The sequence below is a fragment of the Suillus fuscotomentosus genome, assembly GCF_016647785.1.
Source record: "Suillus fuscotomentosus strain FC203 chromosome Unknown F5891scaffold_3, whole genome shotgun sequence".
NCBI classification, from domain to species: domain Eukaryota; kingdom Fungi; phylum Basidiomycota; class Agaricomycetes; order Boletales; family Suillaceae; genus Suillus; species Suillus fuscotomentosus.
In genome coordinates, this window is record NW_024539515.1 from 723,136 (window position 1) to 750,590 (window position 27,455).

General features: G+C 49.1%; 11 protein-coding genes and 2 non-coding genes across 13 annotated transcripts; 6 read left to right on the forward strand and 7 right to left on the reverse strand.

The window, feature by feature from the left end:
- Positions 1-446: 446 nt before the first annotated feature.
- On the reverse strand, positions 447-2,648 carry F5891DRAFT_1181404 (uncharacterized protein; the record flags this gene model as incomplete). Its single annotated transcript, XM_041366032.1, has 3 exons — positions 447-1,579; positions 1,630-2,142; positions 2,168-2,648. The coding sequence occupies 3 exons, from the start codon at positions 2,646-2,648 to the stop codon at positions 447-449; spliced, it is 2,127 nt and encodes a 708-aa protein (XP_041232679.1).
- A 269-nt stretch (positions 2,649-2,917) lies between these two features.
- On the reverse strand, positions 2,918-5,452 carry F5891DRAFT_1000061 (uncharacterized protein). The gene is made up of 10 exons (XM_041360088.1): positions 5,290-5,452; positions 5,118-5,232; positions 4,956-5,065; positions 4,508-4,908; positions 4,352-4,457; positions 4,156-4,297; positions 3,899-4,103; positions 3,721-3,849; positions 3,577-3,665; positions 2,918-3,520 (listed from the first exon to the last, which is right to left on the reverse strand). Exons 1-10 carry the CDS (start codon positions 5,386-5,388, stop codon positions 3,147-3,149), a joined length of 1,770 nt encoding a protein of 589 aa, XP_041232680.1. The 5' UTR covers positions 5,389-5,452; the 3' UTR covers positions 2,918-3,146.
- On the forward strand, positions 5,431-7,140 carry F5891DRAFT_356431 (DnaJ-domain-containing protein). Its single transcript, XM_041371507.1, has 9 exons — positions 5,431-5,616; positions 5,701-5,710; positions 5,762-5,810; positions 5,870-5,966; positions 6,019-6,114; positions 6,174-6,255; positions 6,312-6,470; positions 6,527-6,628; positions 6,687-7,140. The coding sequence occupies exons 1-9, from the start codon at positions 5,561-5,563 to the stop codon at positions 6,969-6,971; spliced, it is 936 nt and encodes a 311-aa protein (XP_041232681.1). The 5' UTR covers positions 5,431-5,560; the 3' UTR covers positions 6,972-7,140.
- Positions 7,141-7,859: 719 nt separating this feature from the next.
- On the forward strand, positions 7,860-9,698 carry F5891DRAFT_1000074 (uncharacterized protein). The gene is made up of 6 exons (XM_041360089.1): positions 7,860-8,040; positions 8,106-8,149; positions 8,207-8,567; positions 8,625-9,155; positions 9,216-9,330; positions 9,387-9,698. The coding sequence occupies exons 1-5, from the start codon at positions 7,965-7,967 to the stop codon at positions 9,266-9,268; spliced, it is 1,065 nt and encodes a 354-aa protein (XP_041232682.1). The 5' UTR covers positions 7,860-7,964; the 3' UTR covers positions 9,269-9,330; positions 9,387-9,698.
- An 85-nt stretch (positions 9,699-9,783) lies between these two features.
- F5891DRAFT_940717 (uncharacterized protein) lies at positions 9,784-11,296 on the forward strand (the record flags this gene model as incomplete). The annotated part of the gene is made up of 6 exons (XM_041374290.1): positions 9,784-9,884; positions 9,932-10,188; positions 10,234-10,349; positions 10,406-10,514; positions 10,563-10,692; positions 10,807-11,296. 6 exons carry the CDS (start codon positions 9,784-9,786, stop codon positions 11,294-11,296), a joined length of 1,203 nt encoding a protein of 400 aa, XP_041232683.1.
- A 1,779-nt stretch (positions 11,297-13,075) lies between these two features.
- On the reverse strand, positions 13,076-13,175 carry F5891DRAFT_t18. Its single transcript has one exon. It is a non-coding gene; the product is annotated as a tRNA-Pro (tRNA).
- A 663-nt stretch (positions 13,176-13,838) lies between these two features.
- Positions 13,839-15,717, reverse strand: F5891DRAFT_356765 (uncharacterized protein). The gene is made up of 9 exons (XM_041371509.1): positions 15,567-15,717; positions 15,380-15,517; positions 15,148-15,331; positions 14,792-15,084; positions 14,605-14,735; positions 14,422-14,557; positions 14,256-14,371; positions 14,119-14,201; positions 13,839-14,063 (listed from the first exon to the last, which is right to left on the reverse strand). The coding sequence occupies exons 1-9, from the start codon at positions 15,615-15,617 to the stop codon at positions 14,014-14,016; spliced, it is 1,182 nt and encodes a 393-aa protein (XP_041232684.1). The 5' UTR covers positions 15,618-15,717; the 3' UTR covers positions 13,839-14,013.
- A 320-nt stretch (positions 15,718-16,037) lies between these two features.
- F5891DRAFT_939812 (thiamine diphosphate-binding protein) lies at positions 16,038-17,231 on the forward strand (the record flags this gene model as incomplete). Its single annotated transcript, XM_041374244.1, has 5 exons — positions 16,038-16,261; positions 16,313-16,556; positions 16,606-16,904; positions 16,956-17,091; positions 17,145-17,231. The coding sequence occupies 5 exons, from the start codon at positions 16,038-16,040 to the stop codon at positions 17,229-17,231; spliced, it is 990 nt and encodes a 329-aa protein (XP_041232685.1).
- An 850-nt stretch (positions 17,232-18,081) lies between these two features.
- F5891DRAFT_1000109 (histidine biosynthesis trifunctional-protein) lies at positions 18,082-20,913 on the reverse strand (the record flags this gene model as incomplete). Its single annotated transcript, XM_041360090.1, has 3 exons — positions 18,082-18,422; positions 18,476-18,831; positions 18,915-20,913. Coding segments are annotated over 3 exons (2,575 nt in total), but the record flags the coding sequence as incomplete, so codon positions are not given.
- A 96-nt stretch (positions 20,914-21,009) lies between these two features.
- On the forward strand, positions 21,010-21,089 carry F5891DRAFT_t17. Its single transcript has one exon. It is a non-coding gene; the product is annotated as a tRNA-Gln (tRNA).
- Positions 21,090-21,474: 385 nt separating this feature from the next.
- On the forward strand, positions 21,475-23,277 carry F5891DRAFT_1161210 (uncharacterized protein; the record flags this gene model as incomplete). Its single annotated transcript, XM_041365253.1, has 8 exons — positions 21,475-21,511; positions 21,837-22,079; positions 22,141-22,230; positions 22,285-22,421; positions 22,469-22,482; positions 22,514-22,761; positions 22,812-23,101; positions 23,154-23,277. 7 exons carry the CDS (start codon positions 21,475-21,477, stop codon positions 22,982-22,984), a joined length of 942 nt encoding a protein of 313 aa, XP_041232687.1. The 3' UTR covers positions 22,985-23,101; positions 23,154-23,277.
- On the reverse strand, positions 23,123-25,384 carry F5891DRAFT_940882 (mitochondrial carrier; the record flags this gene model as incomplete). Its single annotated transcript, XM_041374305.1, has 11 exons — positions 23,123-23,206; positions 23,257-23,545; positions 23,595-23,617; positions 23,668-23,772; positions 23,827-23,852; positions 23,907-24,012; positions 24,062-24,303; positions 24,353-24,526; positions 24,581-24,787; positions 24,834-24,923; positions 24,955-25,384. 11 exons carry the CDS (start codon positions 25,382-25,384, stop codon positions 23,123-23,125), a joined length of 1,776 nt encoding a protein of 591 aa, XP_041232688.1.
- Positions 25,385-25,772: 388 nt separating this feature from the next.
- F5891DRAFT_1181415 (uncharacterized protein) lies at positions 25,773-27,009 on the reverse strand (the record flags this gene model as incomplete). Its single annotated transcript, XM_041366033.1, has 5 exons — positions 25,773-26,228; positions 26,286-26,387; positions 26,437-26,583; positions 26,634-26,795; positions 26,854-27,009. The coding sequence occupies 5 exons, from the start codon at positions 27,007-27,009 to the stop codon at positions 25,773-25,775; spliced, it is 1,023 nt and encodes a 340-aa protein (XP_041232689.1).
- Positions 27,010-27,455: the final 446 nt, after the last annotated feature.

Sequence of the window (27,455 nt, forward strand, 5' to 3'; positions counted from 1 at the left end):
TAAGAGTACGATTGAACCTAAACAATAGAACTGTGTTGCGATGATTTCCGATGTAAGATGAGTATTCATGCCGTTATGTAAATGAGCGTGACGCCAAAGATAGGGTCCTGATGCGGTATTAACAGGTTTGTGATTAAATGTCCTGCATGTGCTATGGGTATACACTTTGATGCCGAATTGGCGTCGAGCGGGTTTGGGGTGTCGAAACTGGCCTTCCAGGTGCAGTGTGAGCGTGCACTAATGCAGGTGGCTGATGGGAACGATGAAGGTCACTGCTATGGGAAGAGTGTGCAGCTTGGGAAAACCTTTTGTCCCGCAGATCTGTTTGGCTTCCGTACTTCCGATCAGCTGTAGCGTTACTGCTACTCGGGTGCCCGCGTGTATCATCGCTGGCACGCCGCTGGTGGTTAGAAAAGTGCCCGCGAGAATTAGGAGCAGCGCGAGATTTATGGTGGACGCCTTCTACGCTGTGGGTCGAAAAGCTGTTTTGTCGTGGAGACGAGGGAACTTGACCATGGGAAGGGTACGGTTGCAAGTGCGGCTGCGGTCCGAACTGATTCATCATGCCAAACTGGTTCATCATGAAAGCAGGGGAAGGGGGAAGTAAAGGGTCCAAGGAATAGAATGGCATGGCCATCATGGGAGAGATGGGAACCGGCGGAATTGGCTGAACGGCAAAAGGCGAAAACCGGCATGTTGCCCCAAGGGTTGTATGGTAGAAGTGACGCGCGTGGATTCGACAACGGCAACGAATATTGCTTTGACGGGTCAAATGCAACAGAGGTACGTTTGCTAATGTGTCGCCCATCCCGACCTCGTGCATCTTCTGATGAGGTGGTGTGAGTTGAGTAGACGGATGGAGGCCCCGAGAAGCTATGCTGGCTCCCCGGGGTAGCTGGCATCGAGCTGGCAGGAGAACCATCGCCAGGCGAGAGATTTGAAGAAGAGACCTTGAGATCCGTTGTCCGTTGGCGCATTGACGGTGACCCAGATGGGTGAGCACCACGGGATGCAGATCTATCACGTTCTATGTCCCGAACCAGGGAGGACGAAGAGGAGATATGGCCAGCTCTAGAGGCTTCTCGGCGGGTCCGCGAAGCCTGCAACTCCGAGGCGTAATTCTGGTGTCGTCTTTCTTCTTCTATTTTCTTCTTGTGGAGTTCACGAGCCTTGTGCTCCTCTTCCTGCTCTCTCATTTGCGCTTCCCACAACCGGCGTTCTTCCTCCCGCAAACGGTGTTCTTCCTCACGCGCGCGCCTGACATCCTGCGCACGCCGTCCCGCTTCCAATTCTCGCTTCTCACGCTCTTCACGAAGAAACCTGGCTTTCTCTTCGCGCCTTTTCTTGATACGTAGGACATAACCCAAGGGAATTTGGTCGTCCTTGCCTTCTTCCGCGAACCTGACACCTCGTTTGACAGCGGGTCTAGGGGTAGGCTCTGCTGCGTTGAGATTGCAAGTTTCCTTTTTAGATTCGTCCGGTGAGTCAACTGCAAGCGTAAGGGGCGAGAATTCAAAGTCTGCGACGGCAACGGAAAGGGTGGGTTTTTCCGTCGATGGCAATGCGACTGCGGCAGCCCCTGCAATAATGATGAACTAAAGGCACGAACAGTAAATTATTAAAGCTTACCAGAGGTAGGTAGGAACGGCTTAGGCTCTGCAGACGGATCGAAGCCATCATCAATGTCGGATAGTAAACCCGCCAGTATTTGTAACGGCTCCGATAATTCGAGAGCCGCGACACCAAGCTGTGACCCAGAGATGCCAGAGGTGACAATTTCACCGGAACGTTCCTGGCGAGTCCAGACAAGAACTCGGTCTTCGTAACAAGGGCGAGCCACCCAATTGCCGAGACCTTCGCTGTTTCTCCTTAAGAATTGTGCCTTCGGCCAAGTGTCGACATCGGGATTGTATGCCGGTGCTTCTTTCAGAGCCACGGACCGACTGCCAAGGGGTGCCAGACAGCGCTCCTCTGCGGGGGAGAGGGACTCCAGCCTGCTCAAGAGTAGTGCTTTGTGCATCTTGGATTCCAGGGTGTCTCGGCAACGAACATGTCCCACACGAAGACAAGAACGGGGGAAGGGTGTATTGTGGGGAATATCCAAAAGAGGAGGGCAAGGAAGGACGATCACAGTCAGCCGAGCTGTTGAGAATAATTACTCTCATACTCTTTCGTGCCTGGGTAATAGATTGTGAAAAGTTCTGAATGGGAGAATCCTGAAGATGATCTGCTTCAGATTCAGATTCAGATGACGTATCATCCGTTTCATTCGATGTCGGTTTCGGTGGAGGACGTAATGTGATCCCTGTCGTCGGGAAAGGCGGTAGCCAAGCTGATTTCGTGTCTGCTTCAACTCTGTCCAGGTTTTTCGCCCCTAACCATGATTTCCAGCTACCTTTCTGGCTGGGCATGCGTATGCGGGGCAACTCTTCATCGTCAGGAGTACGCAACTCCGCAGAGCCGGATGATGTTGAGGAGGAAGAACCGCTAGTGACGAGCTGTGTGGGTACTGCTTTTCGAGAAAGCGAGTTAAACATTCTAGTCTTCCGTTTCGTAGCTTCTTGTGGGGGAGGGTCGATGTTGTTGGATGACGGTGCATCAGGCTTGTCAGCACGTCTCGCAAAGAAGACAGAGGACATGCGACGCATGCTGGTCGTGGTTGGAAATGTAAAGAGCGAGGATATGCAAAAGAAGGCGACGCTAAACGCTTTAGAGCATTACAAATGGGACTGGAAGTTAATGATGTGATTCAATGTGGTTGAATTACTGCAGATGGAATAACCCGAATTAGCACGTTTAGCGGCGTCTCTCACCCTAGTCGGCTACTTATAGTTTGGACTTGAGAAATCACTGGTTTGCCAATGTGAACCGAGAAGTGCGCTACAGCTGTGGACACTGGATTTGCAAGGATTCCGTATGTAAACACATGCAGCTTTATATACTTCCCTCACACGAAGATCAAAGGTGCCTGACAATTCCGTCGGGTTCGTGTGAATCGACCCTGGATGCAGAGAAGCCTGAGTATTGATCATCGTTAATTACCCTGCTGACGACAGAATAGTTGGTGCCACGAGGCGTGCAAGTTAAAGCAAACCTGATCACGTATATGACGCCCACTATTTTTAGTGACGGCTCAGCGTCTGCCCTCAATCCTTCATGCCATCGAACAGCCTCTCTCCTTCTGACTCTTTCTCTTCCTTCTCTCGTCTTCGCTCCTTGTAATACCATCGCCGGAGTCGCCGCTCAAAGCGCTCAACTACCTCACACAAATAATCATCACTAACACCAACCCATTTAGCTGATCTCGTTATGATGAGCGCCTGCTCTTCTGGGAGGTTTCCCAGGACATCGCGAGAATGGTAGATGGTATATGATTCTCCGGGTTGTAGAACAGTCGTCTCGCCTATGTTAATTTTTGTGGCTGAGAGTCCTTCGACGATGCTGTGAGGGGCAATTGCTTCCGGTCGAGCGTCTCCGCTTTCAGTCGACAGTGGGAAGTAATTGTCCAGGATTTGTTGGTCTATTCGGCATCGTATTATTAACCACGACGTGATCCGGCAAAGAAGAATGCCTAACCTGATTCACCCCTTTGCGATTGTATCAACACCCGTTCGCAAAAGTCAAGGAATTCGTCTATAGTCGCAAGATCCATATCGCCGGTTGGCCTGGCGCCCTCTAGTTAGTTAGCCCGTGACGGAACCTTGGTGCCTGCTTCCTCACATAGAAACCTTGGAGCTAAATCGCTTTTCATTATGCCGGTCATCCGCTTCGCCCATTATCCTGAATGCCGATAGGTAACCACGAACATCTGGAAGGGCAGATGCGGGATCCTTTACATCACGTGGAAGCCTGACCTGTGTCAACCCCACTGCGTGTCTCACCAAAGCGAAACAATCACCTCAGTTTTCCGTCGAGGCCGTACACAAGTTTCAGTACAACTATTGCTGTAGCCACTAGTGCTAGCTCGGGCGGAATATTATCATAAATGTGGATGTCGGGATCGTCCGGTGTGATGCGACGTAACGTAGGTGACAGACTGTGATGAAGTGTTAACGGCAGCGACAGAATATAACCGAGTCTCTTTGCGAGCCCATACAATGTGGCTGAGGAAGAGTATTCATTACAAGTACAATTCAAAACTTCGGGGGAACATACGAGTGCCTCCAAGACATTGCTGCACAACCCGCCACAAGACGGGCGACGCGTTGAGCTCTGGCGTGAACACGCCATAATTCGCGTATATGAGCTTTGCCAAGCGAGAGGCGAAGCGGTGGATGTAAAGTGTGCTTGGGGCAAACTGTAAACGTGCTTGCGATTAGTTCGGTTGCGTAGAAAATCCGATTGTAATTACGTGAGGAGAGAGCGCGCGAACAGCGTGCTTGGTCAAATGACAGGTCATATCGGACGAGAGGAGGCGAAGAAAATCCAAATAAGGAAGTTCGTAAGATTCAATGACACTAAATTATGGGTCATTGTAAGACAAAAGGGCATACGAGCCACGACTTACTCAATGAAATCCTTGTACATCACAGGTAAGCGCATGGTCCAACATGCGACCACGAGAACAGCGATACAATTGACAGGGCGGTCATATGCACTGACAAATCGGTAATTCGACTGGACTCCTTGTTTTGGAGAAGTATGGTCCTTTTCTTCGTCAGAGGAACTTAGTTCGGAATTTTCACGCAGAAGCTCTGCAAGCTCTGGGTCTTCCTCTTCACTGCTAGAGGATGACGACTGGGGATCGTCGTCACCGGACCTAGATTCTTTGGGGTTATCTAATGACAGTTTTGTGTCACCGGTGTCGGAGTCACTGCCCTTCTGCTCCCGCATGTGGTGGTATGGTTCCGCAGGGGGTGGTCTCGGCAGAAGAGTCAAATGCAATCCCCATATATCTCTGCATACAGTCTGGGTCAATGAAGTGACGTCCTCCGAACGACTGAAAGAACACTAACCTCAAACTCGGGGGGTAGATCCCAAAGTGCGATCAATGCTGCGATCTGCCTCCGCAGCACTAGCTGCAAACATTGATAATAGTGAAAGCGAGCACGTTCGCCGTGATAGACTATTTTAGATTCGCTGAACGTTCGCATTACGAGGGTCTTTGAATCACTCACGCTTAGGATCGGCTCTGCTCTGCCTTGCGCTCTTCTTACGACCCGACTTGAGAATGCGCTTCCTCATGGTGTAATTACCTAGATCCTGTGTTTCGCCTGATTCATTTCTGAAGTTCTATCGAATGTGTTAACTTCTGGTGCACTCGTGCTAAATACAAGAAGTCGCACTCGCCTGTATGACATGCCCTTCGCTGCAGGCAACAAGGCCGCTCGAAGAGTCCTTGTGCCATTGCTTCGACCCACAGAGGGGACATTTGCGTCGTGGTGCCATGACTCATGGAAATGTTACGCTACAAAGAAGCAAACGCCCACGTGACAGGTATGTCCGGACACGTTTGGGATTACTTCTGTCTTCTTCGTTCCAACTTTTCAAGTTCGCCCTACACATTTAGTCTTTCTGCGCGCTCGCGACCGCAGTAAGACGTGGCCGTAACAGGTCGCAGATGAAGCTTTTCGTCTTTGTCGCATTTCTTGCCGTGCTGGTCACCGTAGTTTCAGCGTGAGTATCATCTTCTGCGTGTACACGACTACATTCTCTGACTCGAAACGCGTTTTATACTTTTTTTATCTTTGCCGCAAGCAGATGGACCAAAGTAAGATAGATCATTACACATCTCAATACAAGATCTCATGCAGACAGGAAGGAAGACCATGAAATATTTGATCTTGTCACTGCTCTTGAAGTATCTGAGGGTGTGTCCTAATTACTGCCTAGTGCTTAATCACAGAAAGTTGAGGCTCTACCCCCGTAGGCAGGGGCACCACGTTCTACTCTTGGCTGGACGTACCTTCAACAGCGACCCTTATGGAGATCAATAAGGCGTACAGGAAAAAAAGCATACAGCTCCAGTTGAGTACCAGTCCGGTGTTATATGCCATTGGTTGCTAAGTGTATATTTAGTCCTGACAAAAACCCTGGTGTGAAAGGCATCCATGAAAGGTTTGCGCGTCTGGGAGTTATTGCGACCATTTTGAAAAATCCCGAGGAACGTAAGCGGTAGGTAGACTCCACTCAGACTTCCTTCGAGTTCCGAATGTTTATTTGATTGCCCACAGATACGACTTTTTCTACAAAAATGGTGTACCGAAGTGGAGAGGGTCGGGCTATTACTATGCACGGTTCAGGCCAGGCCTAGGGGTATTTCATCATTTTTTGCCTGGATGCGAGATCCGGAATTCATTTTTGAATTCTAGACTGTCCTGGTATTCCTCACCATCCTTACGTCTGGACTTCAATATCTCGTGCAGACATTGAATTACAAACGGGACCTGATGCGCATTGAGCTGGCAATACGGGATGCCCGACTTGCGGCTTGGGGCCCAAAGATGGAACCATTGCAAGGAAAACGGAAGGTAGGATTGTTTTCTGAACGGGTGATTTAGAAATCTGGACATAGTTTTGCCTACAGGTGAAGGTCAACCTTGGCGGTGGCGCTCGTCAAGACGGAGCTGGTAATATTGTTCCCGGAAAAATGCTTGATATGGTCGTGGAACAAGACAACGTATTCATTGTACGTGAAGTACCGATATTACTCTGCGAAGAATGATACTAACTTATCAATTGAATAGCTGGATCCCTCGGGTAATCTGCACATCCTGGATACAAGTTCGGCTACTCCTGCGGCTATTTCAAGAACATGGTTCATTGAGCTATTGATCAGCAGTATTCGTAAATTCTCCTACTCCAAAGAAAACTCCGGAAACGACGTGGATAACGAGCCAAGCGTGCCCACTGTTGACAGGCCTGACTCTCCTGTGAGTGGAGCAAGCGAGGGTGAAGAACCTCGGCAGGCAGAGTATGCTGCAGCAGTAAAAGCTGGTGGGAGAAGAAGAAAGGCAGCGAGGAAGCGGTGACCATATGTCGTGCAGTTCTTCGGTACACTGGAGATTTAGGCTGACAGTTGTGGTATATGGTACTTACCTTGCTAATTACAGATTAGATGGGATGTTTTCATTGACCCCGTGGTCAAACAAGATCATGTGGGCCTTGGTTGGACATGTAGCTCCATAGTTACTGTTGATTCTTTGCGCCACCACTGTTGGCAGGTGACCATTACATCCTTGCAGGGTGGCGTAGCAGATGGTGATCGACAGTCGTTCACGGAAGGTGAATGATGAGATTTGAAACGCGAAGGTTTACGGGTCGACTCTCCGACAACGTCTGGAACATCAAACTTCGAAATTCGAACTTTCATAACAAACGAGCTCCGATATTAGCAGACCAGTAATACTTGGCTACATGACGAGCAGAACTCGGTAGGACACCGAAAAACATGCAAACCAAAACGAGGTTCCAGCAGATCGCCACAATATTAGTGTTGTTAAGCAGGTCTTTGGCTGCTTTTGGTCGGCTGAAGATACAAGCATTGATGCAGGGTGGGGAAGACACTACTCCGGGTTGAACACAAGGCAAGGCGGAAGCTGAACGCCGCTGCCATACACAGCAAGTTCTATTTGGGCCCAATTGGAGGACCGTGTCGGCCGATGAGGAGAAGCTCACATGTTCCTGTGGAGCTGCGAAAAGCCTTGGCCATTGGGACATGTGAGGTCTAGTGAGAGAAACGGGCCGATTCGTGAACATCGGACGCAGAGGGGGCAGTACGAGTACATCCAGGACCATCGATGACATGCGTAGATCCGAAATCATACTGCAGGGTTGAAATAATACTTTTAATGATTTCTTTCAAATAACGAAGCAGTGCAGATGACTACATGTAATTTCTTATCATCCAATCAGTACCAGGTGCCTCGGTAAACAATTGTCAACAAATGGGATACTGACCTCTCCATTTAAAGCGCCCTTGACTCCTCTCGTTCAGACCGTCATCACAAATCATATTCTTTGAAATGGCATATCAGTACCACAACGACCTCCTTGCCCCTTACCTTGCTTTGCCCCAGGGCGACAAGGTCCAAGCTGAGTGTGAGCTGCTTTTGCTCTCTTATCGATTTCAAAAGAAGTTTTCTGATCCAAATCTCAATCTACAGACGTTTGGATTGATGGCGATGGCGGTCTTCGTTCAAAGACCACGGTCGGTCATCGCGAATCATTGTCGATCTAGTAATATATATTGATCTTCCAATTCCAGACTGTGAGCAAGAAGGTCACTGATATTGGCCAGCTGCGCATCTGGGATTTCGATGGTTCATCCACAAACCAAGCCCCAGGCAGTGACTCAGACGTCTATCTCCGTCCCGCCGCTATTTTCAAGGATCCTTTCCGAGGTGGTGACAACATTCTTGTTCTTGCCGAGACCTACAATAATGACGGCACCCCCAATCGAACCAACTACCGCCACCACACTAAGAAGGTCATGGATCTCGCAAAGGACGCTGCTCCCTGGTTTGGTCTCGAGCAGGAATATACCCTTTTCGATGCAGATGGCACGCCATTCGGCTGGCCGAAGGGTGGTTTCCCCGGACCCCAAGGCCCGTACTACTGCGGTGCAGGTACGCTTCTTTTAGCCGCCCAGATGTCCTCATCGTTAATTTCGCTTCGTTTTTAAGGAACTGGCAAAGTTATTGCTCGTGACCTCATCGAGGCTCACTACCGTGCCTGCCTATACTCCGGCGTGAACATCAGCGGTATCAACGCTGAAGTCATGCCCTCCCAATGGGAGTTCCAAGTTGGCCCTTGCGAGGGTATCTCCATGGGTGATCATCTCTGGATGGCTCGTTACCTGCTCGTCCGCATTGCCGAACAGTGGGGCGTCAAGGTTTCCTTCCACCCTAAGCCTCTTGCAGGGGACTGGAACGGCGCTGGTTGCCACAGCAACTACAGCACCAAGGCCATGCGTGAGCCTGGAGGTATGAAGTACATTGATGAGGCCATCGAGAAACTTTCAAAGAGACATGCTGAGCACATCGCTGTCTACGGCGAGGACAATGACCTCCGTCTCACTGGCCGTCATGAGACTGGCCACATCGGAGACTTCAGTTCTGGTGTTGCTAACCGTGGTGCTTCCATCCGGGTGCCAAGGCACGTTGCTGCCCAGGGTTACGGATACCTAGAGGACCGTCGCCCTGCTTCCAACGTTGGTCAGTATATCATCTTTCTGCTCGTTTGTCCCGTTATTAACTTGTATTTTTCTGAATTAGACCCATACCGCGTGACTGGCATTATCGTAGAGACCACTCTTCTTGACAAGTAGAAGTTTTTTTTCGCTGTACTTTACTACATCTGTTTTTGTTGGGACGCAGTCGAACCAAAAAGGCCTGTATGAAATCAGTAATAATTTGTTCCGGTGCTTATGCGATGTGCACTATCAGTGACTGCTTTTTACACTCGGGAATACCGCAACTTAGGTGCGTTACTAATGGAATGACTTCGCTCCGTGGAAACAAACAGCTGTTTGTTAGTAAGACTACCACTAGTCAACCCTTGCAGATCTCACGCTATAAATATTATCCAACCAAGGATCATTGGAGTGTTAATGTGCCCCCATTCTTAGGTACTTGTGGCATGCTGGAGCTTGGAAGGGTAAAGCGTGCATAACAACAACAGTCCATTTTACATCAAATATTTATAGTCTTGTTACAGAATAGCTATAGGCACGAGCTGAATTTATTTATTTCGTTTGTTTGGTGTTGTTAGGATCGAAAGGCCTTGATTGCTTAAATCGGTCAGTCCCAAACGCTATCGCACTCTTAAGAAGTTAGCAATGTTATGGATCCGCAAGACAGAAAATTAACTCTACCTGCCTTTCTCAAAGTCCTCACGAGCAACAATGTGCCTGTACCCAAAGCAATGGCGGTGGCCAGCAAAGTGTTCGTCTGTTCAATTAGCAAGTCTGTATGAATAACTGTGATCTCAGGTACAAGGAATCCAATACGGCTAGCCTCCTTGCGCAACTTACAGATCTGAAGCTAAAAGTCAGTGGCGTGGAAGACAAGGAAACGCGGAAACTCGTGCTAGCTGCGGTTCGCAAAGCCGGGTACATTGCGCAGCCCTTGCGGCCGGGTTCGGAACCGAAACCAAAAAGTGACAGATCCAAGCGTTTTGATGGACAGCCCGTAGTAGGTCCGTCTGAACCGAGGGTTGCGAATGCAGTGCAGGTCGTGGTGAGTCCACGTTCCGTTGCATAATTTGCGTGCTAAATTACATAGACCACGCCAGTCAAGCGGAAGCGGAAGCGGGACGACGACTTACTAAACGAGCTCCTTCCAGACGGACCTCCGGACGAAGCTGCTGCGTACGGCAGCTTGGAGTTTAATGAGGTATTAGATGAGACGGTACCGTTCAATTATCCACTCGTTCAATCAGATGTGTTCAGCACGTGTCTTTTTAGGTTCTCAACACGAAGTTTACGGTTGTGAATCGTGCGCCATTGATGACAGCCTGGGCAACTGTAGTTGCGGAGCGCTTAGGATTTGAGCGGGAGGAAGCGCTTAGCATTGGTACGTACCAGCCAGTTGGCATGGTGGATGCACTCAAACGTCACGAAGCTTCCGTTTATACTGAAATGAATGCAATATCAAAGGGCGTGTCCTTAGGTCTCTTTGACAAATCACGTGAGAAAGAGATAGAACCTATCAAGGATAGCACACAACCTTATGTCGACTTACTAGGAAGAAGGTACGCTTCTTGGCAGGTCTTGGCGTCTTTTACTGACAGCGTGATTGTTGATAGAATGTATGTCCATCTGTCTGTCTATGTACACGTTCTAACGTTCTGTGGCCATTCTGCCAGACCCCTGTATCGGACACAGAACGAGACATGGCGTGCTCTGGACAACACCTCGCCGGCTCTCCCCAGTACAGCATTTTCGTATATATCTCGTGCGTTTCGACAGACGACTCCGTACGTCATTGGCGCCCTTCGATTGTTGGCCGAAAGTTTCCCGCCCCCAGAGCTCAATAACAAAGGTTTTGGATTGTATGCCGAATTCAGACCTGATGTAGATGGGTGGGGTAAGCGTGGCGAAGTGCGTTGCGAACAAATTCTATCACTCCGGAAGAAGGACAGAAGCACTGTCGCTGAGACCGCTGTGAAAGGCGACGTTGTAAAGCTGGAAGCTAATCACGATTCGAGACCAGCTCAGGGTGCGGGTGGGATACAATCTGGTACGTCGGAAGGACCGGAACACAAGAAAGCACGAACGATGACCCTGGAGGAGTACGAAGCTGCATTGGATCAGGATGACACATTTGATGATGTAGACCTGAACTTTGAATTTTAATTCAGCAATGAATCTGATTCAATTCGGATTACCATAACGCCATGTTGTCGTTACAGAGCATCGGCAGAACACTTCTGTATTCAACAAGTCCCCTTCTTGGCGGTGTCCAAAACACCGGTGCCATCGACTGCGTCATTGGGTGTAGTGCGATGTTGATCGGCTTTCATCATGATTGCACTACCCTTACCATATTTTCGACATTACAGCCCAATGGCGGTGGTGAGGGTGCGTCTAGGAGGCGACTATTCCATGGACAGAGGACTTTGGAAGAGTAAAGCGACGCGTTATCTTCTGCGTTCAAGGGTGCGCAGTGGCAGCCTAGATGGCAGGGGTAAGGCATCTGTTTGTGGCATTTTCCAATTTTTTCTGTGCATTTCTGACTTTTCTGGTGGCGTGTCGATAAAATTTTATATTATTGACCTCGGATGAACTGTGATGCTCCCCTGGTCAGTCGTCTCTTGCAATCAAACATCCACATACTGGGTGTGTCGCCTCACACACATTGTACTTTCTTCTTCTGACCAGCTGCATACAACAAATGTCCCGGGAATATCAGTGATAGATGCAGTGAGTATTTTATTTTGATACCTGCGTTCCCGTCCAGTAAACTGTACTCTGATGTAGGGGACTCTTAAGCAGCCCATCAATTCACTATAATGACTGCCACAGCTGTGAGTTTGTTCGGAGTGTGTGATCCTCCGAGGTTGATCGCAAACCGTATTTGTTAGGCCATATTGTGTACGTCGTACTATATTGAGTATGGTCGTAGCTGTGATACTGAGCGGTGCCATGGTTCAGGCGGTGAGCTCATTAGCGAATACCAGGGGAGCTTTTTCTCCCCGACACCTATCTGTGTGCTGTGAAACAATAATTGTTGTTGGAATTCACGGGAAGTGCTTTACAGCAATCCAGACCGCGAGAGATGGTGCAAAGACTTTCCATACAGTCCCGAGCCATGGAATCTAGGAGTAAGATGTCCCCCTCAAAGTCACAGTGTTGATGAAAACTCACGCGGTCTACCGTCACTTTTCGAGGTAACAGGTTCGTTGGGTTATCTCCAGTGATATCGACGGTATGCAGACCTGTGACTATCCTTTACATGTCACCATGGTTTATGATTTCTATAGGACTTCTATTCGCTGAGCGTTCAGATTTATATTGTGTTAGTTGGATCTTTCGGCTCGTGCAGAAGTTTGTGCTGGGACCACGCCTGATGCTTAGCCTCCGAGGATGTGAACGTTAAGCTCGTAAGTCGACTCCGATGCAGAGACCGACATGACTTCAATTGTTTTCCAGGAGTAGGCCGCCGCCCGCCCGCCATGTGCACAATGCACATGTAATACTGTGTAGCACGAGAAATGTTCGATATGACGAACTTTTCTTGAGCACACCCTATATCAGGGGGCGGCCGGGAAAAGTTTTGTCGTGGTATGTGATATATATTAGTTATCCGGTGTCAAAGTCAACATGCATCAGGAAAGAAGTAATTGATTCCCGTTGCAACATTATGTGAACAAAACCCCCTCGTGCTCGAATATTTCTATGGACGATGAGGTCGCTTCAAGCTGGCGTATCCGATATATAAATTTATTGGCAGAGCGAGGTATAATATTGCTAGGGGGATATACTGCTCGACGGTGCCAAGACATTACGATCTCTGGTCACCGGCTACCGTCATGGGGTAATACTCAGGCCTCAGGCCCAGGCTCGTCTGTTACTATATGGCCCTCGTGGTCCTGTCGAATGCCATGGGCAACACAAATTAACAAAAACAATTTTGGGCCCAACCGGGAATTGAACCCGGGACCACCCGCAGCTTCAACACCTTGTGTTGGGGATCGCTCCCGAAGCGGGTATCATACTACTAGACCATTGGGCCTTGGATTAGGGCCCGCCATTGATTCATATGACCACAAGGAGAGAATTCGGTTTATTCTCCGACGGTGCGCAATTTGACCCCCTCAGTCTTTCATCTCGAGTGAGGACGACATTATGGCATGCAGCTGGAACCATGCGGTCGCGAAGTCTGTTGTGCACTGTAACGGGACGGACTGCAAGGGAAACCAAGGCCAGCCCTCTATAGCGGGAGGCTACGGCTCTATCTATGCAGGACTGACTACGACACACCGCAGGACTACCAGCCAGGACCCCTGCTACTCCCGATCTAATCTGTCCTGTCAGAGCGCCCCGAGTATGCGAAGACCTATACCTGAATCTCGGTGTCTGGATATGGGCCGCCACTAAGGAACTACGGAACACATGGGAGGTAGTCCTGACTGGAGGTTCCGTGCAATTATCTGCGACAAGCCTACCGTCGCGACTCGAGGAGAAAGACATGGAATACGCCTTCATCACCGAGGTGCACATTGATATCGTTCAGCCACTGCTCATAAAGGTGCAGTCTACGGTGGAAGGCGCAAGTGGAATATGATCTAGTGTACAGAGGAAAGCGCAGACGAAGAGTATATATAAAGCGACTTGAACACTGGACTGGGACATAATGATATCACACTGATGAACTCAACATTGAATATTGAATACTATATAACAGCCATGAATATGATCCATTAATGCACCGTTCATAGCATAAATGAGTGTTCTGGAAATCGTACGTGACGGCTGCGAAGCCTATCTACATCTAGTGCCACATCTATACAGCATGTCAGTCAACCCCACATCCCGCACCTGTTGCGTAGTACAAAGACTACGAAGACAATTTAAAGTTTTTTGATGATAGCATTGGTGAATTCCGATGTCGTTGCCGCACCTGCAGATGAAGCAATGGGAAAACGAGTCTCGATAGATCACGGGGTATTACTCACCACCCATATCTGCGGTCCTGACCTCTCCGGCATTGATGACATCGAAGGTCGCGCTTGCAATACTGTTGGCAATGGAATCGAGACTGTGGGAGGAGAGTGTAAGAATTATGGGAACAAGGCCATACCGGAAAACATACCCAAGATGTCTGAGCATCATGGTGGCACTCAAAATCATAGCAGTAGGGTTGGCACGGTTGGTGCCCATAATATCTGATGCAACGTGTCTACATCCAGGCTCGAAGAGGGCATAGTCCTGAACAAATATTAGTACCAAGTGGAACCAAATCCAAGTGTGCGACATACACGGCCGATGTTGCATCCTGGAACAATACCAGGTCCGCCGACAAGTGCGGCGCCAATGTTGGAAATGATGGCACCGTACAAATTGGGCATGACCATGACATCGAACTGGCCAGGTTTGGCCACCAGTTGCATGGATCTAGGTGGTATTAGCCGACCGGAGCGGAAAGGGGAGAGAAGCCTTACGTGTTGTCGATAATCATATCATTAGACACGATGCCTAGAGATTTATACTCCTCCGCAATTCGACGGAAGGTGTTCAAGAAAAGACCATCACCAAGCTTCATGATGTTGGCCTTGTGCACACAAGTCACTTTCTACAAAAGAGTGCTTGTCAACACAGCTCAAACCGGAAATGAAGGTCACAACCAACCTTGCGGTTGTTCTTGAGGGCAAAGTCAAAAGCGAAGCGCGTGATACGCTCCGCCTTGGCCCTTGTGGAAACCTTCAGACTTTCCACTACACCAGGATAACTCTGGTGCTCCAAGCCAGAGTATTCACCCTCGGTGTTTTCACGAATAATAGCAAAGTCGACGTTGGAGTGGCGTGTGGGGAATCCAGGGAGAGACTTGCACATCACAACAGATGCATAAATATCGAGTTGTTGACGCATGGCAACGTTCCATGAGATATGACCGGTTTGAGAGATTGGCGTGAAGAGAATACCTATGACGACAAAGATGAATGTTGTTTCTTTGTGTCTGTGACTCAGTAGGAAGAATAACTTACCCTTGAGACCAACTCTGTTGCGCTTGAGACTTTCCATTGCCTGCTTGAAAAGATCCTCCCCTGCTGAAGATACACCGGAGACATCATACTGCTCCCACTCGATGGGCGCATTTACATGCTCGAAGATCTCCTTGACAGAGTCTGTGATTTCACCGCCAATACCGTCACCGGGTATGAGGGTAACCTGAATACGCTCGATACCAGCACTATATCCAAGGGTAGATCCACGCACCGTATATACGCCGCCGTACTTGGTCGGTAGCTGATGATAGCATCGATACGATAAGTTCGGTAACGCTATTCGGTTGGGCGCGGAACTTACTCTTTGCGTGACTTTTGGAAAACCAGCCGAAAGAGTGGTTATAGTTCGCTTGAAAAAAAAGTGAACATCACGCCATATCATAAATGCAATTACCTACCGACTGCTGAAGAGCAGGGCGGGCCACCGCCGACAGAGCGTTGCGGAACATTACTTACAGATGTTGTGGAATGAAGGAGAGAAACGGAGAGTTGTCGTACAGCTAGCGGGTCGGTTAGTTGTGGTTTTAGACATAAATTGTAGGAAAAATATGAAGAGAGGCGCCGCGCCGTGTAATCGGTTCACTTCATTTATTTCGATTCCGCGTTCGTCCGTGCCAAAATTGCTCCCATTTCACTCACTCTCTCTCCTTACAAGTCCTCCTCCCTCAGTTTCATTTCCAAAAGGCTCAATGGCTGCCGCCCGTACTGCTTTTTCTCGTGTTGCTCCTGCTATCGCAAATGTTCGTGCACGTCCTTCGTTGGCTCTAAAACGTGCTGCTTTCGCTCGCGGATATGCGACAGCAAGTGAAAACTCGGTAGGAGTTGCGCGTCATTCTCATGTATCATGGCAATTCTGAATCATTTCGTAGATGACAGTCCGTGACGCACTCAATGTTGCTATGGAGGAGGAGATGGTGCGCGACGAGAATGTCTTCATTCTCGGTGAAGAGGTAGCTCGCTACAATGGTGCCTACAAGGTCACCAAAGGTCTTCTTGACAAGTTCGGCGAGAAGCGTGTCGTTGATACTCCCATCACTGAGATGGGTTTCGCTGGTATTGCTGTCGGTGCTGCACTCTCAGGTCTACGACCAATGTAATACACTCTTTTCCTTCTGGCGTGTTTTTCTCATTGTCTTGCTTACAGATGCGAGTTCATGACCTTCAACTTCGCCATGCAAGCCATTGACCAGATTGTCAACTCTGCTGGAAAGACTTACTACATGTCCGGTGGAAACGTACCCTGTCCCGTTGTCTTCCGTGGCCCCAACGGTGCTGCCTCTGGTGTCGGTGCCCAGCACTCCCAAGACTACGCAGCTTGGTATGGTTCAATCCCTGGTCTCAAGGTTGTCAGCCCTTGGAGCGCCGAGGATTGCAAGGGTCTTCTCAAGGTTATTATTTTCTACAGTTCTCCGTTTGTGTGGCTAACAACTCTAATAGGCTGCCATTCGAGATCCTAACCCAGTCGTATTCCTCGAGAATGAGATGATGTACGGTGTTACCTTCCCCATGTCTTCAGAGGCCATGTCAGACAACTTCACCATTCCCATCGGCAAGGCAAAGGTCGAGCGTGAAGGAACCGATGTCACTATCGTGGCACATAGCAAGATGGTCACTCACAGTCTAGAGGCCGCTGACATTTTGGCAAAGGAGGGTGTCAAGGCTGAGGTTATCAACCTCCGTAGCATTCGTCCTCTGGATATTGACACCATCAAGGCATCAGTCAAGAAGACCAACCGGTCAGGCAGTCATTTAGCTTAATGGATTGTTACTCAACTATTGCGTTACAGTCTACTTATCGTCGAGGGTGGTTTCCCCGCCTTCGGTGTTGGTTCCGAAATCTGTGCACAGATCATCGAGAGCGAAGCCTTTGACTACCTTGATGCTCCAGTTGAGCGGGTAACTGGTGCTGATGTCCCTACACCTGTACGTGTCATACCCTAACATGACTACATATCAATACTAATACTTTTTATTAGTACGCCACCAACCTGGAGGCACTCGCATTCCCTGATACATCTGTCATCGTCAAGGTCGCCAAGCGGGCACTTTACAGGACCAACTAGGCACACTTATACTTTTGTCCACTGCATTTGCTTTCATAATTACACACTCATGGGCGTTAGTAGTCCCCTAGCCGCAATAGATATATCACCCGTCTAAATTGGACATGGTCAGACCGGCCTCCGTGGCCGGTCTGTACAAGTTGCTCTCTTGCCAAGTCGTGGGGTTAATTGCTCACACCATGTCACCTGTCAGTGTCATGAGTTACTGAAACGTTGAAGGTTTGTTTCAATTGCGCCATGTGATGAACCTCCGATTTCTCCCTCAAGTGAGAGTGTTCAGCTATAAGGTTTCCTAATAATTTCCCTATCGGGACCCGCGAGTCCTTGAAATTTATTGGACTCATGCTTCTCTTCGCCCCTGTGGGCATACGAGCATCAACAAGTGGTACTAGGCTACCGTCGCGGCATGTCCAGTAGACACCAGTGGCAGCAAGCAAGTGTTCATGAAAAATGATTCGATGTAAGCTGCAGCTGTGGACCATACAAATCCATATGGATATGATCGGTGCGAGTTGTTCAAGAGGACATGATATTTCTACAGTCACATTGTTAGGCCTTCCTCCACTTCATCCGATTCTCGTCCTAATTATGATTAATTTTCATCATGATTTGTTCGCTTATAAGTTGAAGTTTAATTTACATTCGCACCGGCCTAACTGGTCGTGTCATTTGTCTAGTCCGAATCGACCCGACCATCAAGAGCGTCCACGTAAGATCGACGGACCTCTGGTTTTCCATTCCCATCGGAAGGGATCCAGCCTGTGACAATGATCACGATCGAAGCGGTCAATGGAACGTATAAAGTTTGTACCTGACTTGATGTCATTGACAACAGCAGTATGACAGTACAAACACGACAGTTTTGCAGAAGACCTGATAGAAAACACACGTTATTTCATGTGATATACAACATCACCCGTTCGATACACACTTGTTACTAATCGCCACCTTCCACAATTTCTTGGGTATCACTACATGCCAAGTCGGATACGAACTGCGTTCGCATGGGCTTGCAGCCCTTCGCAGTCTGCCAAAGTCACTACGATAGGTCCCAACGTCTGTAGTCCTTCCATAGTGACCTCCTGCGACGTTATGTGCTTCTGGAAAGACTGTGTATTGACGCCGCTGAACTGACGTGCATATCCGTTTGTGGGAAGGGTGTGGTTCGTGCCCGAAGCATAGTCTCCGCAACTACAGTCATACGATCAACAGAAGGCGTGTGTCTCATGAATATAACTACTTGCCTTTCGGGAGAGTACGGCCCTACGAACACGCTGCCTGCATTTTTTACGTGATCGACCCAAGCTGGCGCGTCCCTCAAGTGTAAAATGAGATGCTCAGGAGCGTAATCATTTGAAAATTCCATGGCAATATCGGTCCCTTGTGTTTTCACGATCAAACTTTTTGCCACGCTTTCACGTACGATGTCGACACGACCTAAGGCGTGCGCTTGTTTATCCACCTCTTTTTCGACTTCTGCGAGCATGGTCTCCGAGAGAGATGAAGCGACCAAGACAACTTGAGAATCGATACCATGTTCAGCTTGTGAGAGTAGGTCGGCCGCGACAAAAGCAGGGTTACATGTGTCATCTGCTATCACCTTGAGGGGAAGTACCGTATTCGTTAGTCTTCCAAGGACAACGAACACGGTACGTCCGCAGTTGAAAAACCAGAGCTACTTACCAGTACCTCGGATGGCCCAGCAGGCATATCTATTGATACCAGTGCATCCGTATCATTTTGTACGAGCATCTTCGCAGCTGTAACCCATTGATTCCCTGGCCCGAAAATCTTGTCAACTTTTGGAACAGTCTCTGTGCCATACGCCAGAGCAGCAACTGCTTGAGCCCCACCGGCTCTGAGGATGGCATGTGCGCCCACTTTATGAGCAACATAAAGTACCTCCGGGGAGATACTTCCATCAGCCCTGGGCGGCGTAGCCATGACGATTTTTTCACAGCCAGCGACTTGAGCTGGGACACCCAGCATAAGTGCCGTGGAAGGGAGAACGGCAGTACCCCCTGGGACATAAAGTCCCACCCGCGCGATGGGACGGGCAAAGCGGGTGCATGTCACCCCTGGCATAGTCTCCACAACAAGTGGAGCGCCGTCAATTTGAGCGGCGTGGAATTTGTAAACGTTGCTGTAAGCAGCGTCAATAGCATCGCGTACAGCAGGATCGAGGTGCTGTGCTTCTGGTGCAAGAGGGTAAAAGGGTGGAAGGAGAAGTGGGGTATCCAATTGAGCCTTGTCAAATTTGGCGGTGAGCTCACGTAGAGCAGAGTCTCCGCGAGCGCGAACATCATCAACTATAGGCTTGACCTTGGCAATCATTTCATCAGATCTGAGGACAGGTCGCTTAAGAAGCTTGGCGCGGTCCTCGAGGGATACAGCAGATATATCAACTGTCTGCATTTGAATGGGCCCATTTCGGTCAAATGGCGGCTTGCTAGAGGGTGTCGATGAAGCTCTCGGCGCTTCCGCCTTGGGTAATTCTGCTTTGGGGGGCTCAGCCTTGGGCAGCCACTGTGGCTTCGCATTTCCTGGCCTTCGACTGATCTTCATCGCCTTCTTGTCTAGTGAGCGCTCAATATCCCTGATGCTCACACCAGCAGCAACACAGCGTGCTAGGGTAAAGTAGATGAGATCAGCAGCTTCAAACGCCACTTCCTCCTTTGTCTTTGCGCGACACAGTTCATCGGCTTCTTCCGTTATTTTTGCTTTCAGGAGCTCCTCGTCATTAAAAAGCTGGCGAGTATATGAACCCTGCGGCGCGTCAACTAAACGCAAGGCCAAAGTACGCTCGAGAGCGGCGAGTCCGTCTAAATCGCCGAAGCACGAGGCGCGGTTAAGGTGACAGAAACCAGCGCCATGCTGTACCACGCTAAACTCGAGCGCATCGGTATCGCAGTCTACGCGAATGCGCACTACGTCCTGCGTGGCCCCGGAGGTCTCGCCCTTGCGCCATAAACCGTGCTTTCTTGAGTGATATACCCCTTTGCCTGTGCGGATTGACTCAGCAACCGATTCACAAGACGAATAGACGAGGCCTAGAGAGCGTTTGCCCTGAGGATCAGAAGATACTACTGTTGGGAAAAGTCCGTCAGAGCGATCTGAAACAATTGGTGCAAGGAATGCATCTGCGATGCTAATCATTGTTTGGGAAGTAGAGCCGAGGGTGAGCTGGGAGAAAGGAATGACAACAGATGCGCCAACGGCTGCGAGTTTTCTAATGATTGAGGGTGTGGGGAGGTCAGGTGCTAAAATATGCACTGCTGCGCCGACGAAGAAGCGTGATACGGAGTGGACAAGGTCTACATCAAAGCCAAGGCCACTCGAAGAAGAAGTTTTAAGCAAGACGCCAGACACAGCGTTGCGAACGGAGTCGGAGACAGCGCTCACGTTAGCAACATCGAGGAGAAGGAGTAATCGATGAGGGGGCACCGTCCCAAGCAGACTTTTGGCAAGAGAAAGAGGCACAATGGCCTTGTCGGCGCTATTATCAAGGAGGGTGATGATTTCATTGACATCGGTAGATGTACTATCTTCCACAAGAAAATAACGGATTGTGCTTTCCGGGGTTGATCCAGATCTGGCGATAACTGGAGCAACACGCGAGACTGCGAGGAGGAGCTCCTCGTCGACAGGTTCGCTGTCGAGTAAAGCAAGAAATGGGAACATGACAAAACTTGACAAGAAGATTGACGCGGATAGATGGATAATCTTGACTTCTTTTAAGTCTTCATGTCATGTACATTACAAATGCCTGCTGTTCAACGGTCCAATAGTGTAGCGGTTATCACCCAAGATTCTGAAGCACGATTTCTTGTGACCCAGGTTCGATTCCTGGTTGGACCTACATTTTTTCCCGTTCTGATACTTAGGTAAGCGCTCTCGATTTCCTAATTTCCAAAGTTGGCTTGCCAAGACAGATCCTGCACACTCAGGTGATGCGGCTGATGCCACATTCTTCAGCCAGCAGAGAAGGAACTACAACTTCGGATAACTCGTTACAGACTCCAAAGATGTAGCATCAGAGTTATCACTGAATAAGGGGGCGTGCTGTCAATCACATGAGTTAGATACTTATGGAACGGAGCAGGTAATGTCTTTCTCACTTCAAGTTCACTTTCGCTATAATCTTTTCGTGCAGTGACATGTGAGGCCTGAGGCCTGAGGGGTCGGCACGGAGGCCGGAAGATAAGCTATTATATTGCCTGTTCTATTTATCAAATCTGAGTTCATGTGCAAGGAGAATATGTCGGATGTCATCTGCAATGGTGTGTCGGTGATGCCGATGTCACTACTGTCCCGTACATAGTTTTCAAACTTCTTGTGAGAGAGTAGGCACATCTTATGATGGCTCGCTTGTGCGTACGCTCACACAGCTTATCTGACTTGGAGGACTTCCATTCACCTTATCTGAAGACTTCTATCCACCTTATCTGAAGACTTTCATCCACCTAGCCCCCCCGCAAGATGTCTCCTCAGGTGAGGCTGCGTTACGACTGCAGGTCGACTCCATACTCACCTAGTCATTCTCAGAATATACGCATCGACGTTCACCATCATGTCTTTCTCGACGCTGAGAAAAAGCAAAGAAAGGCTTGGAAGTAGGCTTCCGAACACCAGAGGAAAATCTACCGTGGACACCACAGATTAGTTTGGCTGCAATGGACAGGCTGGGTGTTCAAACAACGATTCTCTCTCCCCCTCCAGTCTCATCCAGTGGAGCGGAACACCGCGCGGAAGTGAGAAAACAGAATATTTACTCATCGCAATTATGCGCCACATATCCTGGAAGATTCGGATTTTTCGCTTACCTCCCCTTCCTGGATGATGTTCAAGGTACATTTTCCTGTAAAGCTTCCTTCCGCGTTGTTGGTCTTACGTCCTTTGCGAAACACAGGTACGTTAGAGGAGATCGCCTTCTCCTTTGACGTTCTTGGTGCAGATGGAGTGGCCCTGATATCGAGCTATGGGAATGGCAGTTCTGCGAGTACGGCGTTTTGAATTGCAATGCGCTACAAACAATGACACAATGATGCCTTAGAATATGTCGCCGACGATTTATATGATCCCATCTGGGAGGAATTAGACCGAAGACATGCCGTCGTGTTTTTGCATGGCGCTCAGACGCCTTCCTCTACTCCTTACCCTCATCCGTGGCTTGGCGTGCCAATTTCTGAGGTGAGTTCGGTATAATCAAAATAAATGCTCTTGCTCACTCTAAGAAGGTCCCCAACGAGACGTACAAAGCTGCTGCCCACCTCGGTGGTCAGCGGAAAAAAGCGACGCTTTCATAACGTGAACATAATCCTCACTCATCTGGGCGGGAGCACGCCATTTCTTGCTCCACGTGTTGCTGCCCTTTCACATTACATGGGCTGCCCGTTGACGCCGGACGAGATCATAGAAGATTTCAAGAGCTTTTATTTCGAGACTGCTCTTAGCGCGCACGAAACGACGCTTACCGCAATGGCGACATTCGTACCGTCCGACCACCTCCTCTTCGGAACTGATTTCCCAGGTATTTAGCTGCGCGATGCATTACATAATTGATAGTGATCCTGTTTTTAGCCGTGAGTATCAAGACAGTCGAGTGGTACACACAGAACTTGGAGAATCATTTCGCCGGAAGACCATTGGACCTCGCTAATACCATGCATGAAAATGCTCTTAGGCTCTTTCCAAACCTAGGAAAAAGTAAAGACGTTTCCAACGGTGGACAGCAGATCAACGACGGGCCATAACACGCTGTAAATTTGTGAAAGGATGCATTGAAGGCCGTACAAAGTGATGAAGTATGCAAAGGATCATAAATTCGATCTAAGGTAGCAGAAATGTAAATGGATGTCTATACACCGAGCCTGTGCAAAACATCAACCCAGTCACGAATGAACGAGATCCAAAAAAACGTACCTTCGCTTGCTATGTTCATAGACAACATATGATATAGAGACTGAAGGAATGACCTATGACATTGATTAGCGTGGCAGCTACGCCGTAACTCACAATAGTATACCTTCGCTAATGTCGGGAATAGTCCGCGATAAAATCCTCTCCATCCATCCCGTTGATATGTCCTTGTCACTACGTCCCAAGGACCCTTATAGCGCTGTGGATGGCCTGACGAACCTGATGCCTGTAACCGCGTCCGTACCAAATTTAACGGATACACGCTCGTGGCACCTACACTCCCAGATATGCTTCCAAAGGCAAGAATAGCAAGCACACCAGGCTCGTCTCTCCCAGTCGATCGCAGATATGCCAACTTCAATGCCTCAAAGGTGCTCATATCAATCGCCGAGTATCTGTGGTTCGATTAATGGAATAACTTTGTTAAGCCATCAGAATATTTACGGGAAAACTCCAATGAGACCGATCTTGTCTCCTGTCAGATGGAAGGCAAGGTCACCAACAACGCAAGACGAACCGTCAAACCGCGGTAGAAGGCTCGGAAGCGGCCAAGTTGCCACACTCTCCGGGCAGCACCCACGAGGCTTCGTTTCTGGTCGCCTGTCGAACTCATCATTTGTGTCTGTAAGGCACATGTTTATTATATTGTCAATCTAGGAACTCCTTTGCTTCATACCTTCAGTGTCTCGATTGGATATATACCTTCATGGTGATGAGATGAAGGAACGAACAGAAGGAGGATCCATGTTTACTCACTAAGCTGGCTTGAAATTCCGCCAAGACCTCCGGAGAGGAAGCGACTTGTTCCGCTAATGTCCCTCGTGTCCTCCACACGATCCCAATATTGTGCGAAAGCTCGTTTCTGTAGATGTTAGGTCCAGATAGACCGCACGCCAGAACAAGGTACATACAGCCGATTCATACGTCAAGAATTTGATAGCCGATTCAGGGAATATCTTCAGCACGGAAAGGCCATTCCCCGTCCAGAACGCAAGTGCACCGCCTTCGGAATAGATGCGTGCAACTGCGCCTGCGATCGCTTTTAATCCTCCCATCCCTGGCTTAGGTTGGATCGCAGCGCCGCCCATCTCAGGAGGGCGAGTGATTAGGAAAATTTTCACACGATCAAAAGGCGCTGTACATGTTCGAGACACTTCGGCGAGTGTTAACTCACGGCGCAGTCAAGAGTCATAGTTGCGTACCAGCTCCTGCAAATCCACCAGCCATGAGAAACTTGAAAGCAGTGGGAGCTTGCAACCAATCATGGTGTTCCTCTACCTCGTCATCGAATTCGTCGAATTCATCATCTCCAATCACATCGGAACTGTCCCATAGTGATAGTAAAGGCTTGTCTTCCGCACTGAGACTGACGTCACCTGAAAATAATATTCATGCTTCGAATCATGGATGACGGGGATGAAATGTCAAACCTTCCATTGTGACCCGCGCCGCTCCCCTTCCATCATCTCCCATAAACCTCTTCACTTCGTAGTATTGGTATATCTCAGCAGCGGATGCCTTTCGAGGTAATAATAATAAGAAATCCCTGAACTCCCGAAAGTTGATCATATGTGAATGTGGCGACCAAGTCAGATACGTCATGAAGTCAGTCAGTGTGGACGGCGAAAGTGTTATCCCTGGAAAATGATAAGGGCGAGCCATGCAAGATCACACGAATCTCACCGGCTTTGTTCAATGCTAATGCCAATTCCTGCGCATCGAGGTGGCCATTGCCATCGAGATCCAGCTCATCGTGGAATATCGACCATAATTCTAAACCGCCTTTGTGAGATATACCCAGCACGCCGTAACACAAAGTACTCGCCAGCTTCCTTAATCTCGGCATACCGCCGAAACTCAGGCCACCTGATATGACTAGGTCGTTCATTCGTTATGTGACCTCCACACTTCCCAAGGAGCTCATCGTCATATACCTTCTTCATTTCCTCCGCTCTCTGTGCCGCCAGCGGGTCCCCAGCAGGAAGCATTCTTGATGCAGCTACTCCCGGTCCATGGTAGCTCGAATTAGGCAAATGCTTCCATAGTTCGTGCAAACGTCTCTCCCGCTCCTCCTTTCCCTCCTGCTTTCGAAACTCGAGAAGATTGTGTGGAACCGGATGAAAGGGAGGAGGGTCGGACCTCAGTCGCGGGATGAATGGCCGATCATGGGCACCGGTGAGACAGGACTCGTAAAGTTCACGGCTCGTGGGGTGTTTTTCTGGAGCGTCCGCCATGAACTCAAGCCGGGCGAGATAGATAGATTGTGATGCCCGATTACGATAGTCAGTGTAGAATTCATGAAGACATTCTACACGTTTTTGAAACGTTCAGTTGGCGTAGTATAGACCAATAGAAAACTGATGGAGTTCTGTTTACCACTGCTTGCCGAACCAAATTTAAACCGGTCATAGTACTCCCAGAGTCCCAGTCACTTGGCAGATTCTGTCAAACAACTGTTGCAAATCAGTCGTGAAAAATGTGCTGCATAGTCTTTACAAAGAAATGGTAGTGTAAGAATGCACAAATGAGAAGTACAGTAAAGTTACAGTAAAATAGTTTCATTATCCATCAGAGTCCCAATAAACATAGCAAATGCACAAAGAAGACCAAGTTCCCACTACATTACAGACAACATAGACCAGATATGAAACGCTTGAAGCCACTTGCAACCGACTGCCACCAACTGCGCTTTGCACGACCAGCGGCGTCTCGATCAAGGAGGGCAGCAGGGAACTCAGAGGCATCCCGAGTAATCTCTTTATTGATCAGGCCTTGAGCAGAGGGAGTAGCAGTACCCTCGGTCCATTTCTCAGAATTAAGAGTAAAATTAAGAGTCGAGTTGAGAGTAGAGGGACGCCTATCGTGACCAGGAGAGTACGTGGGAGGTTGAGAATACTTGTCATGCCCAGCATGATTAGAAGGAGAGGAGACATCGAAGTGAGCCAGCACACTTGCAGGGGGTGTCGGCAGCGATGGCTTGGGAGGTACAGGCGGAGGTCCTGACTTCTCAATCGAGATCAGCGGAGCCGCGTCATGGTCTTGTTCACGAGAAGCCAAGGGAAGTGTGGAGTGGGGTGCCTTGCGTCAGTTGTCAACCCAAAGTACTTATTCAAAGGTAAGGCACATTACACATACTAGTTGTGATATGATAGTAGGCGTTGGCGAGTCACATCCAGATCCAGCTGATCTGGGCCTCTTGCGTTGGTTGGGGATTGGGGGCGTCGGGGGGCGAAATTCCTACAGAGTATGAAGACTCGATCTGGAAATATTTGAAGTCTACACGCACCTCTTGATAAGACGGCTGCCGCGCCGTGGATCGCATTAGGTGTTCCCAAGGCGTGGGCGAATTGGGACGAGACACGAGTTCCTCGTCGTGGTAACTCTCAGTAGGTGTAGGAGGAGTAAAGTTCATAGTTCCTGATGTCCCCCAATCCTGTGATATATGAGTAAAGTTTGAATTCCTTGATCCAAGGATTAGCGTACAGGCGTTGAGGGTGACAGCCTTTCTGTGGAGGGTCCAGCATCGGTCCCATGAGCGTCGTGGCTCGATGGGCCCACGATTGTGATAATAGCAGGCAGGCCAGACGTCGCTCTGCCCTCTCTAGATACCGCCCGGTCAATTGCGGTACGCCAGTCGGGGGGCAGCTTGAATAAATGGGCGAATATTCAGCTCTTTTAACAAGGAACGTGTGTATGCACTTACAGGAGGAGCGTCCTGATTGATAGAAGTGTGTGAAAAAGAAAACCGTCTCGTGGAGCTCGTCGGCGAACCATGGGGAGAAGCCGGGGGCGAGGGAATGAATTTTGGGACGGGCTTCCTATAACTCGAAGTTCGGCTGGATAGCTTCGGTGCCGACATTGTGACAGAATAGACAAATGTGGTGGGAGACGGTGACTTATGTGCGGCGACCTCTTTAAGTCGAGACGTATGTGGCACCAATTATACCACAATTATAGCCTGTTGCTTTGCGTGGGCCTAGGATCAAAGTAGTCGTATAACAATTAAAGAAAATAATGATGAAAGAGAGAAAGGAACGGACTTCATATATAGAAACGCCTCGAGTTTATCCCGAGGCGGAAGTCATGAAGGCTTGGGAAATTCTCTCTCTTGTCAGCAGCCACGCTTTGGACGTACAGAAGGCTCACCTCATGTATACCGCACGTGTGGCTGCGTTTGACTGGCTACAGTCACAATGAGACAACCGATCGCGACGAGCGCGAATCCTGACAAACAGGTCAGAGGGGAGTCCCAAGTTGCAAAATTGTTTGCCACCGGCATTCATTGATTAGTCGAGGACAAAGAAC

Coding starts and splice junctions, on each gene's coding strand:
- F5891DRAFT_1000061 (XM_041360088.1), bottom strand. CDS start 5,388: ATGGCACCACGACGCAAATGTCCCCTCTGTGGGTCGAAGCAATGGCAC. Junction 5,233..5,289: donor GCGAAGGGCATGTCATACAG/GCGAGTGCGACT, acceptor CACATTCGATAG/AACTTCAGAAATGAATCAGG. Junction 5,066..5,117: donor GAGCAGAGCCGATCCTAAGC/GTGAGTGATTCA, acceptor AATCTAAAATAG/TCTATCACGGCGAACGTGCT.
- F5891DRAFT_356431 (XM_041371507.1), top strand. CDS start 5,561: ATGAAGCTTTTCGTCTTTGTCGCATTTCTTGCCGTGCTGGTCACCGTA. Junction 5,967..6,018: donor AAAAAAAGCATACAGCTCCA/GTTGAGTACCAG, acceptor GTGTATATTTAG/TCCTGACAAAAACCCTGGTG. Junction 6,629..6,686: donor AACAAGACAACGTATTCATT/GTACGTGAAGTA, acceptor TCAATTGAATAG/CTGGATCCCTCGGGTAATCT.
- F5891DRAFT_1000074 (XM_041360089.1), top strand. CDS start 7,965: ATGGCATATCAGTACCACAACGACCTCCTTGCCCCTTACCTTGCTTTG. Junction 8,041..8,105: donor CGACAAGGTCCAAGCTGAGT/GTGAGCTGCTTT, acceptor CTCAATCTACAG/ACGTTTGGATTGATGGCGAT. Junction 9,156..9,215: donor TCGCCCTGCTTCCAACGTTG/GTCAGTATATCA, acceptor TTTCTGAATTAG/ACCCATACCGCGTGACTGGC.
- F5891DRAFT_356765 (XM_041371509.1), bottom strand. CDS start 15,617: ATGTTCCGCAACGCTCTGTCGGCGGTGGCCCGCCCTGCTCTTCAGCAG. Junction 14,558..14,604: donor GATATGATTATCGACAACAC/GTAAGGCTTCTC, acceptor AATACCACCTAG/ATCCATGCAACTGGTGGCCA. Junction 14,202..14,255: donor ATGATGCTCAGACATCTTGG/GTATGTTTTCCG, acceptor CTCCTCCCACAG/TCTCGATTCCATTGCCAACA.